The sequence below is a fragment of the Branchiostoma lanceolatum genome, chromosome 8 (assembly GCF_035083965.1).
Source record: "Branchiostoma lanceolatum isolate klBraLanc5 chromosome 8, klBraLanc5.hap2, whole genome shotgun sequence".
Taxonomy (NCBI): Eukaryota; Metazoa; Chordata; class Leptocardii; order Amphioxiformes; family Branchiostomatidae; genus Branchiostoma; species Branchiostoma lanceolatum.
Window position 1 is genome coordinate 17,125,877 of NC_089729.1, and position 14,704 is coordinate 17,140,580.

At 45.3% G+C, this 14,704-nt stretch overlaps 1 protein-coding gene across 5 annotated transcripts in view; it reads left to right on the forward strand.

The window, feature by feature from the left end:
• Positions 1–14,704, forward strand: part of LOC136439907 (uncharacterized) — a 34,419-nt gene that overhangs the window by 7,391 nt on the left and 12,324 nt on the right. For 3 of the 5 annotated variants that reach the window (XM_066435570.1, XM_066435569.1, XM_066435572.1), the window contains 11 exons: positions 7,876–8,079; positions 8,688–8,800; positions 9,315–9,429; positions 9,708–9,806; positions 9,923–10,144; positions 10,292–10,525; positions 11,161–11,367; positions 12,077–12,295; positions 13,758–13,988; positions 14,260–14,469; positions 14,600–14,665. In XM_066435570.1, the coding sequence (XP_066291667.1) occupies positions 7,876–8,079; positions 8,688–8,800; positions 9,315–9,429; positions 9,708–9,806; positions 9,923–10,144; positions 10,292–10,525; positions 11,161–11,367; positions 12,077–12,295; positions 13,758–13,988; positions 14,260–14,469; positions 14,600–14,665 (1,920 nt within the window). Of the gene's footprint in view, positions 1–2,613; positions 2,786–7,875; positions 8,080–8,687; positions 8,801–9,314; positions 9,430–9,707; positions 9,807–9,922; positions 10,145–10,291; positions 10,526–11,160; positions 11,368–12,076; positions 12,296–13,757; positions 13,989–14,259; positions 14,470–14,599; positions 14,666–14,704 lie in introns of those variants that run through there. The other 2 variants (XM_066435573.1, XM_066435571.1) reach the window with 2 other exon arrangements.

Genomic DNA, 14,704 nt, shown 5'->3' on the forward strand with positions numbered 1-14,704 from the left:
GTCCAATAATGCTCTCCGTACTCTTTAAAGCATGGAGCAGTTTGTAAGAAGTCGTTAGCAAAACGTCGTTAGTTCAAACATCATGGTACGAGTATCGTAGTCAAGGATATAGTCTCGACTTCTTGTAGGAATGTAGGATTGCATGGGCTAAGCTATAGTCAGGTTTATCAGAACGCTAAAGGAATGTACATCTTTAGTGCTGAAGTGATGGAATTTACTTTCTGTATAACTAAATATGGTATTTCTATTGTTAGTATACAAAGTACAATCTGCGATTAAGTGCACTCCATCTTCTACCGTATTTGAGGTCCAAAATTGACAGATTCTTTCGTCTATATAATTATATGCGAGGTTCAAATTACAACTATAGTAAACGCGATTGCCAAGTGGCAATCAAGTTGGGAATGCGTCAACAAAAATCGCAGTAGCATTGGTTTAGCTTACAGAATAGCTTCTCCCAACGGCCATATTTTGTCCAACATAAAACACTGTGCCAAGCAGATATTGGGATGGGAATCGTAACATTTCTGACTGCCGTATTTCTGAGACACAACCCCATAAGGCTTGACCCATGTACATGTACATGCCAGTCATAGAACACTTTTTTTTACCATCAGAAACACATCTTAGTGTATTCGCTCCTGTAACGTGGCATGTAGCGAGGTTTTGTTTCTTTTCTTTCCACCTGTTGTCGAACGAAAATCCTCCCCTGATCCTTCCAAGGAAGCGATGCAGGACGAGTCTAATTATGGAAAGATAAACATCGTCAAGGGGAGTACACAACAAGTCAGGTATGCCACGAAGTAAGGGGCCGCCGGCGAGAATAGCAGTCCTTTTCCTGTAGGTTATCTACTAGACTTAGGGCCCTCCACATACCTGAAAGTTCGCAAAGTTTTCGTCCAAAGTTTGGACTAGTTTGAGCCTTGTTTTGATGGTTGTTATCTTTGATGCGACTTTCAAGAACGTTTAGCTGGAAGACTGACGGATTTAAGTCATTTTTGTCAGCAGTTCGGACAGATAAAACAGGGTTAATCTACTAATAACAGGTTTAGTCGAAGGCACGTTTAGATGACATCGTAAAGCCTGCACAGTGTTTCATCATGTAGCGAGATGTATCGTTGACTCTGATTGGCTGATCTCTAGTTCGTGAAATCACCACTAGGCGTGACCTTTCCCTCCAGCATGTTCTATTTGTGAAGTAGAACTGGCAATTTCTCAAGGTCACTCGTCACCTGTTTACGAAAGAACGCCCCCAGCGAGTAGTAAACAGAGCGCGGTACGACAGGATTTCTCCACCCGGCTATCACGCAATCTCGTCACTTCCTGCACGGTTTCCTGGCGCGATTTCCCCGCGAAACGGCGGAAACCGACCTGTCTGCGTCGTCCGGTTTTATCAGATGTATGTCTGAAAACATTGAGATAACAACAACTAAACAAAGATGGAGAATTTCATCAGGGCTTGACGTGAAAATTCTCTGAGAGTTCTGGGATAAAGACAATGGCGTACATAGTTGACGCCCTTGGAAGTAAATGTGCTAGACGCAATATTACTGTTAAGAATAACTATCTACGGAAAGAGACGCCGCCTTATCGCACAACACAAGCATCTATATGACTATCAGCTACTTAGTACAAGCAGACAGTTAGCATATTTGCTCCACGCTTTGTCGCTCGGTCGGGGCAAATATGACTAAGCCTCCATTTCTTTACTGTTAAAGAAACATCCCCACAAGTCTTCTCGCATTTGATTTAACCCCACTAACATGTGCGGTATTTTGTAGTAATCAATTTGGCTATAAATCTTGCAGAGCAGAAACCTTGGCCTCAAGTATTACATTTCTGTTTCAATGTATGCAGAGTGGAGTCCGGAATAGGGATTGTTAAAATTTGCTTATGCAGCAATGTATGCGAAGATAGGATCAACTTTTATCAATGGTGTTGTTTCGCACGGCTATTCATGATAAGCCCTTATTACACACTTCAGGTAGTAAGAAAGAGCGGGAAGAGATTTTGATTAGGTTATTCAATAGGTGTACTGTCACACCTGTATTTAGGTATCTGATGCATATCGTCATTTTCTGAGAACAATGGAAGGTGAATCCCTAAGGAATCTTGGTATGGAATTACGTCACATGTCAGTTCCTTTGCTTCCTGATCGCACGGAATTCCTTGTATTTTTTCCCAGCTCGCGCCGTTACTCAAACGTCACATCACACAACTTCACACAGAGCCGCCTCAGCCAAGGCCCCACAGGTGGCACTTTGTACGCGCGGAATGTGCCTCCTTTTAATCTCGTTCCCATTTATTGAAAACGCTGCGTATTGTCCGTACAGTGAGCCGCATAAAGACTACGATTTAACAATTACACGGTCCTGGTGATCTTTTGAGTGGGACAATGGTAAATGTCGCAGATTTCTCCATCCCTTAAAGCCACAATTCTTAAAACATTCTGAGTGATGATAAGTTAGAAGGAGCCGAAAGAGCATAAAACGGTGGTTTTGATTGGTGGAGAGGCGAGCCGTTGGTATGACCGAGCGTAAGAAGGGCGGTGAATGGGCTGTGTGTGAGGGCCCGTAGAGAAGCATGCATATATTACACGGGGCTCATCAGACAATAAAAACTAGCACTTCCGACGGGGCCTTTGTCCGGGTTGCATTCTCATGGTGATTGCCTGTGCGTCGGACCGACATACGCGTGGTACACGCCAAGAACTCAGCCATGGCGCCGGAAAACACCCTGGTTTTGGTCGTCTGGGCGCTTCTGATGCGTCATGGGGCGTCGCAAGGTGAGTTTCAAGTCACCTGGTTGTGCTATCAACACCGTTCAGCTTAGCGCGGTCCATGTTTACTGAGCAAAGCATACCTAATTGTTGAACCCGCATTGTTAAGTTGGTGACCTTGCGGTTGTGGTACTAACCCCCCCAAATGGAAGAACAAGTCTTGTAATACAAATCAGATCGCCTCTCTGTGAAACGATTTACCGGTAGCAAGTCAAATGTCATGGAAACTTTAGTTCCACGTTTGGTGGGTGCTTGGCCCTGTGAACTCTATGCACACGGAGCGCATCTTAACAGTCTTTTCAGAGGAAAGCTTTATAGATAGATCCTTAGAGAACCGTATAACGTCGGGAATGTAATTATAGGGTTACTGAGTCCAGCATGGTGGTAGTACGGGTATAATTGTACGCTACACAGCAGTGTTGTGGTTCTTGAGACGACGTTTATCATTATGCACAGAAAGGATTCATGGCACATCACTCCAACACGACCTAGACAAACCGACCCCTGTCGGCACTTTGCAACAATTTGTTCCTGACTTTTAAATCGCTTTGCATACATCGTGGCGGCATTGTAATCCCACCTCCCCCACGAGAGACCACAGACTTTCAAAGACTGAAAGGGGGATGGCTAGGGCGCTACTTATTAGGATAATTCCGTGGTAATTAGGGGATGATAATGGGCATAAATTGATTTTTATGGACACCATTTGCAATTAGCGACGAATTAGCAAAAGAAAGGTAGGCGCTGTCGGTGGTGTATTGTTGTTATAAACGTCTGTTTATTGAACCACTAGGGCCCTACTACCAGTGTATTAGGAATGTGTAGTATGTGATCCTCGCACAGAATGTCGGAAACTATTCGTCTTGTGCTAGAAGCAGCCACAGTTAACGAAGTTTACTGTTTACAGAAGGAGATATAATGTTGTTTAGGTGGTAAACACCAAAAGAACACTAGAGGTAAGGCAATACGTCTGTAGAACTATTTCCCGCGGCCTCTCAGTCGCAACCATGCGTTTACAACCACAGGAAAACGGCTTAAACTCAAAATGATACACTAGGGATAAAAAGGGACAGATTTGGAAAGGCGCTACCGGCAAGGTTATCCTATAACGAACAGTTGTTCTCTCAGAGAAAAAAATCCATGTACCATAGCGTATTGTATGACAGCCAAGTATCCACACATGCACCTCAAAATATTTGCGTGTGGGGGAAATCGAAAAATCACATGGGAAAAGAAAATCAGACGATCTTTTGATGTTTAGGGGAACATTCTTATTACGTACTAATCACAACGGCTTGTTCCCGCCAAAACCTTGGGGTTATCCGTTCCGGCATCTCTGCCCCGGATAAGGTGAGTACAGTGAGCGGGAACATCTGGTGAAAAAGTCGTCCAATTATTGAGCGTTTTCCCCCTGCGGGAGTTAGTGAGTACGAGCGCCTGTGCCTTTACAACGGTATTGCAGGTATAAGAAATCTCAGATGGCAGCCATGATACACAACAGAGGTGACCTTTTAGGTCAGGTTTGTCAAGATCTGTCATCAGACGACAATATCGTGGTGACAAGGCTTCAGCTGGACTCCCGCGCTTTTGCACAACACCAGAATTCCGTAAAATAACGACAGCAACGATATATCGGTTCGACGTTCCCTCCGCAGCTGCTACTTGTATTCCAAACACGTTTCTTCCTTCATCTTGATTGATTGATAGATTGCATTGACAGGTCAATGATATACTAGTAAATCTAATCAAGCTTGGACGTTTCTTGACCAGATTATCTTTTCTCTTGCCTTTTTCTTTCCTTGTATTTTTTTCCTACACGAGTTTTAAGTGACTTCTGAAAGCAGACGTTGAGGAAAAAAGTTCACAAAACAGTTGCAGATAGGTGATCGTCATGTCCTTATGCATAATCATGAGCTGCGAAAGAATGTGGCTAATTAAGCGGAATGAATGAGACCCTTTTTCCAACGCGATGTTGATTCTCGCATGAGCCCATGTCTGTGCATTAACAACAGGGGTTAGTCCACATAGCCTCCTGTGCAGGCTTCCTATAACGGCGGCATATATATTGGGGGGGGGGGGGTCTCTAATGCCGGCAAGGGAGTTGTGTAGCCGAGGGAGTTGTGTAGCCGAGGGATAACGGCGCGCCCCTCGGCTACACAACTCCCTCGGCTACACAACTCCCTTGCCGCCGTTATAGGAAGCCTGCACAGGAGGCTAAGTCCACACACAATGCCGGCAATCAGGCGACATGCTTGTCGTCAGTAATCTGTCTCAGTCCCACATCCCCAAAGCAAAACGCTTGTTTGCAGACGGAACCACCAAACCCTTTGATCCGATAGAATGTAAACTTCCCCAGCAATGATTCTAATCTGAGGGGGATGTTTTTAACTCGGGTGGTTTTCTGAGGTTTGTGGTAAGGTGAGAGTCTTGGTGGGTATATATCTCTCGGCAGTGTGTTTACCCATGTGTGTTGCGAACCGCACACCTGTCGGTACTTATAACGTGGATGGTGGCGGTCTAGTCTGGAAATGGGCGGGAAGGATGAGAAAAATGACAAGGCGTACCACTGGCCCCGTGGACAAGATCGGCAGATATCATTCTAAAAGTCCAATTCCGTGGTACTTACTGCAGCTGACTGTTGATCACGTCATGCCTTCTGTTCTACATCAATAGTCTCAGCGGACCACTTTACACCTCAGTTTTCAGCGGGTTTCAATCGCAAATGTCCAAAAATCCCCAGAAAGGTTTGCGGTACCGTACGCAATGGCAATCGCAGGCTAGGCAAGCTCGGCACAAGTCTTGCAAGTGCAGAACTGGCCTCCTTTGTCTTATGCCATTCAGAGTCAGATTTTGAAACGATTTAAGACAAGCCAATAATCATATTTTGTCTGTGCAAAGCTAAGCATATCCCTTTCTTTTACAAATGTCAGTCAATATGAACGACGAGGCAGCTTGTCACAACATCCCCGCCCCTGTAGTCATTTCCCATTACGGTGGATCTGGAGTTGAGGTCTAGGTTATGTACACACACGTGCAGGTTACAGGCAGGGTTTAGCGCGGACAACTCTCTTATCTAGGCCCTGCCAACTGACAATGTACATAACACACGTCTAGACAAGGTTTTCAACACTTTTTCCACGTCTTGATCAGTACAGGGATGGAGTCTATGTTCTCGGTGTGTGTAATTGTTTGGACGGTGTGTGCGTAGTCTTTTTAGTAATAGGAGGTGAAGGGGAATATGGTCATGAAGATCAAAGTTCCCGGAAAGGCAGGAAGTATAGGGCTGAGGTGGTAGAAGTAGTTGTTGTACTGTGAAGATCAACACGTGATAGTGTCAACTCGGATATGATGTGCCCAGTACATGTAAGGTCTTCTAAAGTGAGGTTTTTATTTTCCCTGTGCCTTTGCCAAGTAACCGAAAGGATACATTTAAGGGCATCATATTTCATTTCATAATCGGTTTGGATTTGAATCGTGTTTTAGTGTTTTATGGCTCTTAAATACATATGTTTGTTGTACAGCTACAATATACTACATTTCAGAAAAGCCAGGAAAGGCTCTTTTGGTATTGATATTTCTATGTAACGTCCGACTTATTTTGATTATGAGGTAGATATTAACCAATGCATCTAGGTAAACATGTCACAACGACATTGCACAATGTAGCCTTGTTCTTCTACACGTCGATAGGATATTAGAAAAGCATCCTAGACAAAGATGTAAAGCCCGCTTATTACTTTAAATCCACGGTATAATGCAACCAGATGTCTTCTATTAGAAACGCCCCCACGAACAAGACAAAATCCCGACGGCTAACGGCTCTTTATTAACACCTAATAGAGGGGCCGCGATGTCAATGTAGGTCACCTGGAAAGACATTTGATCCTCTGATTCTGGACTACAGCAACATAGGGGCGTAGATAAACCGACAATCGACAACGGTCTACGACAATCTGTTCCGTTTCAAGACAGCTGAATCAAGTTGTACGAGATATCCACGACTGTCTTAGGATGCCCCCAATGTACTGTTGTAAACCAGGGCTTTGACAAAGAACGCTGTTACATGTAACATGTTATACAGTAGACCGTGCCCGGGCACACGAAGTAAAACGAGGGTTGTTCCTACAGTGTATACTACTTGTATATCATAGTCAAAGCATAGGCGCTCGTATGACGTTGTTTAGAACTGATACTACTATATACATAACACTTGTGAAGTTGTGGCGTTATATATATATGGGGCGAGAGAGAGGAAGAGAGAGGGAGAGAGAGAGAGCGTATATTTACACATATATAGTTTACTAGGTGCATTGAACGCAGGCGAAAGTAGAAAGACTGGAACGTTTTTCACGATCAGGTACGGTGACCATCATGGTAAGGGCTGTTGAGCTTTAAGCCACTTTTACACGCGGGCTTACTCACCAAAGATGTTACCATACTTCCGCCAAACATGGGATCAAACCACGCTGTAACACTGTAACTGTTCTACGTCTCGGGATCTACCTTTCTTCCATTACCAGGCTTATCACAAAGCTTGTCAAACCCCCGTCCACACGGCCCGCTAGTTCGAGTATTCAGACTATTCAGCGGGGGTCAGTAGGGTTCACGGTCAAAGCGATCTGTTAGAAGCCAATAAGATCAAGGTCGGCTTGAAATAGAACATTTGTCGCTTCTTAATCTCTATATGATCCGTGACTTTCTGTAACAACAGTTTGCGTTTCTCATGTTTAAGCTGCTTTGACGCACGGCTTTTGATAGTCCGTGCGTGCTGGTGGTAACGAGCGGAAATTGCTAGATTGTAATTGCGCGCTTCCCCTAAATATCGCTAGATGGCGCAACTGTAGCATGCATTTGCTTCTGAGACCACCTGTGTGATGAAGGATGCACAGTCTTAAATATTTGAAGAAGAGGATGATCTAGGCATCCGCACTTTCGGAATTCTACATAATTTCAAGTCTTTGCAAGGAAATCTAAGAGATTTGCAGCTGAACATTAAGTCTGTGACACCAGAAAGTGGTATGGCCTTTAGTTTACCCCATTGGTCTAATTCTAAATCGGTAGTCTAAATCGGTAATCCTATCTTCTATCCCTTCTAGCCATCCCGGAGGTTGGACAGTTTGACAAACCCGGGGTGTGTCCTCAGCTGGGATTCCCTCTCCACCAATCAAGTCCCTCCTGTTCACGTGACGCATGCGTGTCAGACTTCCACTGCCCGGGCGATCTGAAGTGCTGTGTGAACGGCTGTGGAGGCACCATGTGTGTGGACCCCAGTCCGCAACCTACCACACTGTTTGAACAAGGTAAGAACTAATTCACATTATAACTAGAGTTAAGTAGAGTTACATATTCTTCAGGTTTGCTATGTTAGTCTAGCGATTACGGGGTCTTTTTATAGATATGAATTGGTATTGATTTCTTTTTGTTTGAGTTGAATGTGTGATGGTTGTGTGCCGATTTATTAAAAATAGAGAGAACGCTAACGACCCCCAAAACACCACTCCCAATGAAATGGTATGATTACCCTGCAACGTCACAAAATCAAGATGGCGGCCACCACACATGCCAACGGATCCAACAAAGGTTTTGCTACGCAAACCTGTAACTATTCTGTAGCCTGCGATTTTTCTATATCTAATGCAGTCACATGCGTCACTGGTCAATGTAGCCTCAATCATATAATATTAACCCTAATTTCTGTAGACTCTGAAGTCACTGTTGCACGTTTAAAAGAAGTATACCAAGTCCTCGCAGTGGCGCCCTATTTGATTTAAAAGGTTGTATACGACAACTAGCGCCTCTCATGGGCCCCAATAATAATTTCACAGCACTTTCGTGAAGGTTTTCAACCACAATATCATTGTCTTTTTCTTACATGATTTCTTGTTTTTGTTTGTTTGCATTGTAACAGAGGCCGGTTGCGCCAACTACGACTGTGGCATGCAGGGCGCGTACTGCTCCGGGATTGTCGCCGGGTCGGCGCAGTGTTACTGTCGGCCACGGTCGGAATGTGAGGCTAAAGATGTGAGTAAAAAAGCCTTGCGAACTGTTCAAATGTGCGAAAGTACTAGATCAGGACTCCGACTGGTTTTCAAGGGGTGTTAGGAAGGCAATCCAAATCCGCAGACAACGCAGTACCTTATAAAGGGACAGGGGGCGTCACTATCTCAAGCCTGTATATAACTGTCTCTTGTCATGTGATGATCAACATCAAGTCACGTGACAAGAGAACTCCAAGACGAGATCTGACTGTATTAGGGTTGAAGAAGAGACAGAGCGTTCGTCTCGAAAGCTTCCCAGAGCAAACTATTTATGTTGTGTGTAAGTTTTAAATATTTGTCAAAAGTATGTTCAAATGTTATCAAGTGTATGTTGTGCACCTTTAAATAAATCAGCTTTTTGAAAGTACGACTGCCAGTTATATTACGACCAGTGTGGCAACCGCGCCACCTAGAGACTCATTAGAATGATGCAGGTTGCACGTTGATATCATGTGATGAATATTACGTTTTGTTGCTAACGCCTCCCGCTTTTCCAGACTGTTTGCGACAAGTACGGCACGATGTACCCCAGCATGTGTCACTTTGAGGCCTTCGCCTGTGAGTGGGGCTTTCCCATGGAACCGGCACCCTGTCAGGACTACAATGTGCAAGGTATACTCATTACATAACCCAAGCAGTATTATATTAATATGCCCCTGCAGTTACAAAAATGCCACTAGGCGGGCAAATCTACACGCCTTAATCTCCACCCAAAGAACTATCTACCACAAAAACCGTGACTATAGCTTGTCCAGAACACGAAGACATAACCTTCTTGGCGAAGGTATTTAAATTAAGAATGTAGTACTCGCTACACTGAAGATATGTGGTAGATATAGAGACATGGTTCGTATGTCAAATTTATCGTCATTCAATGTTTGCCTTTGCAGATATCTTCAAGTGTAAGAACGGGATCCGTTACGTCCTGAAGCCCTACATCTGCGATGGGAAAGCGGACTGTTTCGACGACTCGGACGAAATCGGCTGCCGTAAGACTAAGTTTTTACTTTCTGTATTTCCATATCTTTTATCATTGTGTCTTCGCTATACCTGTACTTGCAATGGTCGCAAACTTAACCTTGTATTGTTTATGTTGTTCCTATAGCGTTCAAGGAACCCCCACCACCATCTCCCACCTCCACCGTGTGCAACCTTCCTCTGTACCGAGGCACACCGTGCGCGAACGCCACCCCGCGGCTGAGATGGTATTTCAACTCCAAGAAGCGCACCTGCCTGACGTACATGCACGAGGCCTGCGGGCAGAATGCTAATTCCTTCGGCACTCGGGACGAGTGTTTGGAGAACGTTAACGCCAAGAGATGTGTTGGTAAGTGTTGACGAATTACTGTCGTTATTTTAAATTCAGTAAAACACTTTCATTATCCGGCAACGTGCTATAATTAACGTTGTAGTTTTTTTAGCGAAGCCTCTGGGGCGGGGCAAAAACACTCTCTGATACGTTTATAATTTTCAGTGAAGCAAACATACAGCCAGCGGATACCGGACCTGTCACAAACCACAGCATCGCCCGCTAAGGATCCCGAGGTCGTTTGTAACCTGCTGAAGGACCGAGGTCCGTGCCGAGGGCGACAAAAGAAGTACTACTACCTGTCCACACAGAACAGATGTGTGCGCTTTACGTACGGAGGCTGCGGCGGCAACGACAACAGATTCCACACCTACATGGAGTGTATGGACTTCTGCAATGGTAAAGCAATCACTTACCCATACAGAATTACCATATGACATTCTGTATGATTTCTCTAGTAATTCCATTCCAGGTGTTTTGAATATATTAGTTTTAAGGCAACGCCATATAGATCAGTATTGAAATAGAATTACGTGAGAACCTGAGTGAGTTTTAGATTCAGACCAAAAATGGGTGAATTTTTGCCATTCCTTGTCCAGTGATTGGAAGGAATATTAGAGATTTTTTGTGCTACAAATACTTCACGTTTGCAATGTTAGTTTTGCGATTACGGGGTCTTTTTATAAATATGAATTGGTATTGAATTTTTCTTCTTATTTGAGTTGAATGTGTGATAGTTGTGTGCCGATTTGTTAAAAATAGAGAGAACGCTAGCGACCCCCCAAAACGACCATCCCAAGAAAATGGTATGGCGACCCTGTGACGTCACAATTCAAGATGGTGGCCACCACTCCAACGGATCCAACAAAGGTTTTGCTACGCAAACCTGTAATTAATAGCCCTTTCAACTCAAACGTAGTAACTACCGAAATTCGTCTGCTTCGCCTCTGAGGCGTTGCAAATGATAAAACCGGCGTGTTGAAAAAGCATACTAGAAGTAACGCCATCTTTGATATGGGAAACTTTCCCCCTAGACCCCCGGACGAAGTGTCAGCGCCAGCGCACCAAGGCCGCTAACGCCGGGCTGCAGGTCGGCATGTTCATCCCGGAGTGCCGGCCTGACGGGGCGTTTGAGGAGGTCCAGTGTCACGGCAATACCGGACACTGCTGGTGTGTGGACCGGGAGGGGGAGGAGCTCCCCGGGACACGGGTGGACAGGGGCTTCACCCCCACCTGTTCAGGTCAGGCACACGGTGATTAGACTTGTTGTGCCGAGAAAGGATTGACGTTGTTCTACCAAACATGTCGATCAGCATAGCCTCTACCAGGCTCCAGAGGCGACTGGAAAGAGTAGAAACTGGCCAAATAGACAGAAAAACATGAAAGAGGAGTTAGTCTGCTATAGGGGTACAGTTTGCCGCCGTGGATGGCATATTGGACCCTACCTCCGTAGCCAACTCCCTTGGCATACTATTCACTCTATTTGGCCAATTTCTACTATTTTTCCAGCCATCCTGCGGGGCCTGGTAGAGGCTAGATCAGCAGACACGTCTTGCTCAATGTCACTGACGAAAAGCAGTCAATGCTACTTGAAACGTCTGACCTTTTCCGAAATCATATCCAGTTGCTTGAGTAACCTTATGTCTAACCTTTGACGAATATGTTGCTCTGATTATTGCATGAAGCGCCATTCACGTTCATTCATTTATCATGGGTGAAAGATATCGAGCCATATCATATTTGGGCAGGTAGAAGTCCTAAAGCCTATATGACTGAAAATGTAAGAAAGAATACAGGGTAAAACGTTTCTCTTTCATCTTCAGAGATTCTATAGAGAATGAAACATTGCTAATTTACGAAAAATGGTAGAACCGTGACTGTATATGTGTTGGTATCTATCAAAGCGAACCAAACTAATGGAGAAACATTTCTTATCTATACCAAATACAGCCGAGAAGGGCAAGTGTCACGTCGACAGAGGACTGGCCATCGATGTCGGGCTAGGCCCCGGGGCGTACGTGCCGCAGTGCCGGGAGGACGGGACCTACGACCCGCTGCAGTGTCACGGCAGCACCGGCGAGTGTTGGTGCGTCTCCGAGCAAGGGGACGAGATCTCAGGAAGCAGGGTGTCGCCGGGACAACTCGTTCCCAACTGCGGCGATCTATCAGGTAAGTGAACAAACACGCACGTTTCATATCTTCTTATAAAGACTTCATATCATCTTTTATGTCTTCGTAGATACTCTGCGTATTTCTCCCCAGAGATGATAGAAATTATAAAATCTGAAGGAAATTTACGACGATTGAACTTGAACTCTTAGTTCGGACAAAGCGCCCGCAGTCGCAATGTGAGCAGGAACAGCAGGCGGTCCTAGCGTTCGCCCAACCGGGAGCGTACGTACCTCAGTGCCGGGACGACGGCTCCTTCTCCCCCGTACAGTGTCACGGCAGTTCCGGTCACTGCTGGTGCGCCGACCAGTTCGGGAACGAGGTGGCGGGAACGAGAGTCCGCCCGGGAGAGAACCCCAGATGTTCAGGTATCAGCCGCTAGAGGACGCCCCTGTACGCTAACCCGCCCATCTCACCAACTTGCTGCCGCTTCTCATGGATATTAACAGCCAGCATAACTATACCCTACAACTCGCCGTCCAACCCCAACCCCATCCGTTGCCCGATTATAACGGCTACTCACCGCCATAACACCAGCTTAGCTTAGAATCTGCCCCCAAAGCTCTGCAATGTTTGTGAATGCACACTGGCTAACACCATGATAAACCAAATTTTTCTTTCGTAGATTGAAGCATATATCTAGATATTATCAGCTAATTCTAACGCATCTGCTTTGCTTCACTCTTGCTTAGCCGTATTCCACATTCGTCTATCTGCTTCAAAGTCTGGTCTTTTTAACAGCCTTTATTGGGATTTTAGCAATAAAAGAAACAACATTACACCGTTATGTTACGACGCGGTCACATTCGTCGTAAGTCGTCGTACGAATTTGAAGTCGTAGAATTTTCAAACAGGCTGTGAAATAAACAACAGCGACAAGGATGTAAGACAACATCTTCCTTAATTTTGTAGGACAAACGTACAACTATCCCAAGAATGCCTTCAGTTTGCTATCGTACGACGATCGTACAACAAATGTGACCGGACCCGTAGCCTAGCTTTTTGTTTTTGTTTTTGTTTTTGTTTGTTTGTTTGTATGTATTGCATACCCGGTAAACCGCATCAAGGCGTAACGCACCAGGTTTGTACTGAAGAGTACAAGCTGCATATCCGGACAGATTTATATCACACACACACCGGGAAGGACCCTTACTCTTTTCGATAAGTGTGTTGGGCTCTTTAACGTGCTTGAGGCATGGCTCTCCTCAAATACGGGACCTCCATTTAACGTCCTATCCGAGGGACGTCCCTAACCTAAGCTAGGTACTCATTTTCACCTGAGTAAAGTGGGGAAAGTCGTGTAAAGTGCCTTTCCCAAGGGCACAACGTCAACGGGACAAATCAGGGAACCCCGGATTCGAACCCGGGTTCTGAGGCCAAACACCCTGCCACTACGCCACCGCGACCCCACTAGCTATATAGTAAAGACAATGATCTGTGATTTGTTTTCCTTCAATCACAGCCGAGGCTCCAGTAACGGAAGCTTCGCCCCAGACCAAGTGTCAGGAAGAGCGGGAGGACGCCAACAGCCGCGGTCTGCTGGCGGGCGTGTACGTGCCGCAGTGTACGGAGGAGGGGCTGTACAACCCCATCCAGTGTCACGGCAGTACCGGGCAGTGTTGGTGCGTCAACGAAGCTGGGGAGGAGATCATGGGAACGAGAGTCAAAGCAGGGGAGTCACCGAACTGCTCAGGTCTGTCGATACCGTAAAGAATTCTTTACACAATAAAAATACACAGGCCAAATACATAAACCAAAACTGAGAAAAATTAATATATTTAGAATTGACATGACTATCAGTAGAAAAAAAGAATCTCCGTATATCTGTCAATCAAAATGTATAGTATTACATGCAAAAACTTCGACCAACAAAATGGCGGACGCACGTGACCAGTCACGTGTCTATTGTCACTCTTGAGTTTGAAAATCAAGAGAGATAAAGGACATTTCAATGTTTTTCTCAGGAACCCCGGAAAGCAAGTGTCAGCTAGAACGAGAAGAAATGTTGAGTGAGGGACCACTCCTGGGCGCCTACATCCCGACATGCGCAGAGGACGGCAGTTATGACGTCATCCAATGTCACGACAGCACCGGCCACTGTTGGTGTGTGGACCGAGAGGGCGAGGAGATCCTGGGAACGAGAGTAGGGCCTCGGGAGGATGTCGTCTGCGAAGGTGGGGCCAGTATAGATTATGCTAATTAATGTAAAAAAATAGTTCCTGTAATATGAAAGACCAACAGTTTTCTCAGACTTCCAAGGTCACTGTCCTAATTATAAATGTGTTTCTCTTTTCAAATTCCCAGATGACGTAACAACACCTAAACCGGATGTCAAAGAGGGCAACATGCCGCTGGGAAGCGAAACGGAAGGTATGGGAACAGCTTCACGCCACTGTTTCACGCCTTCGT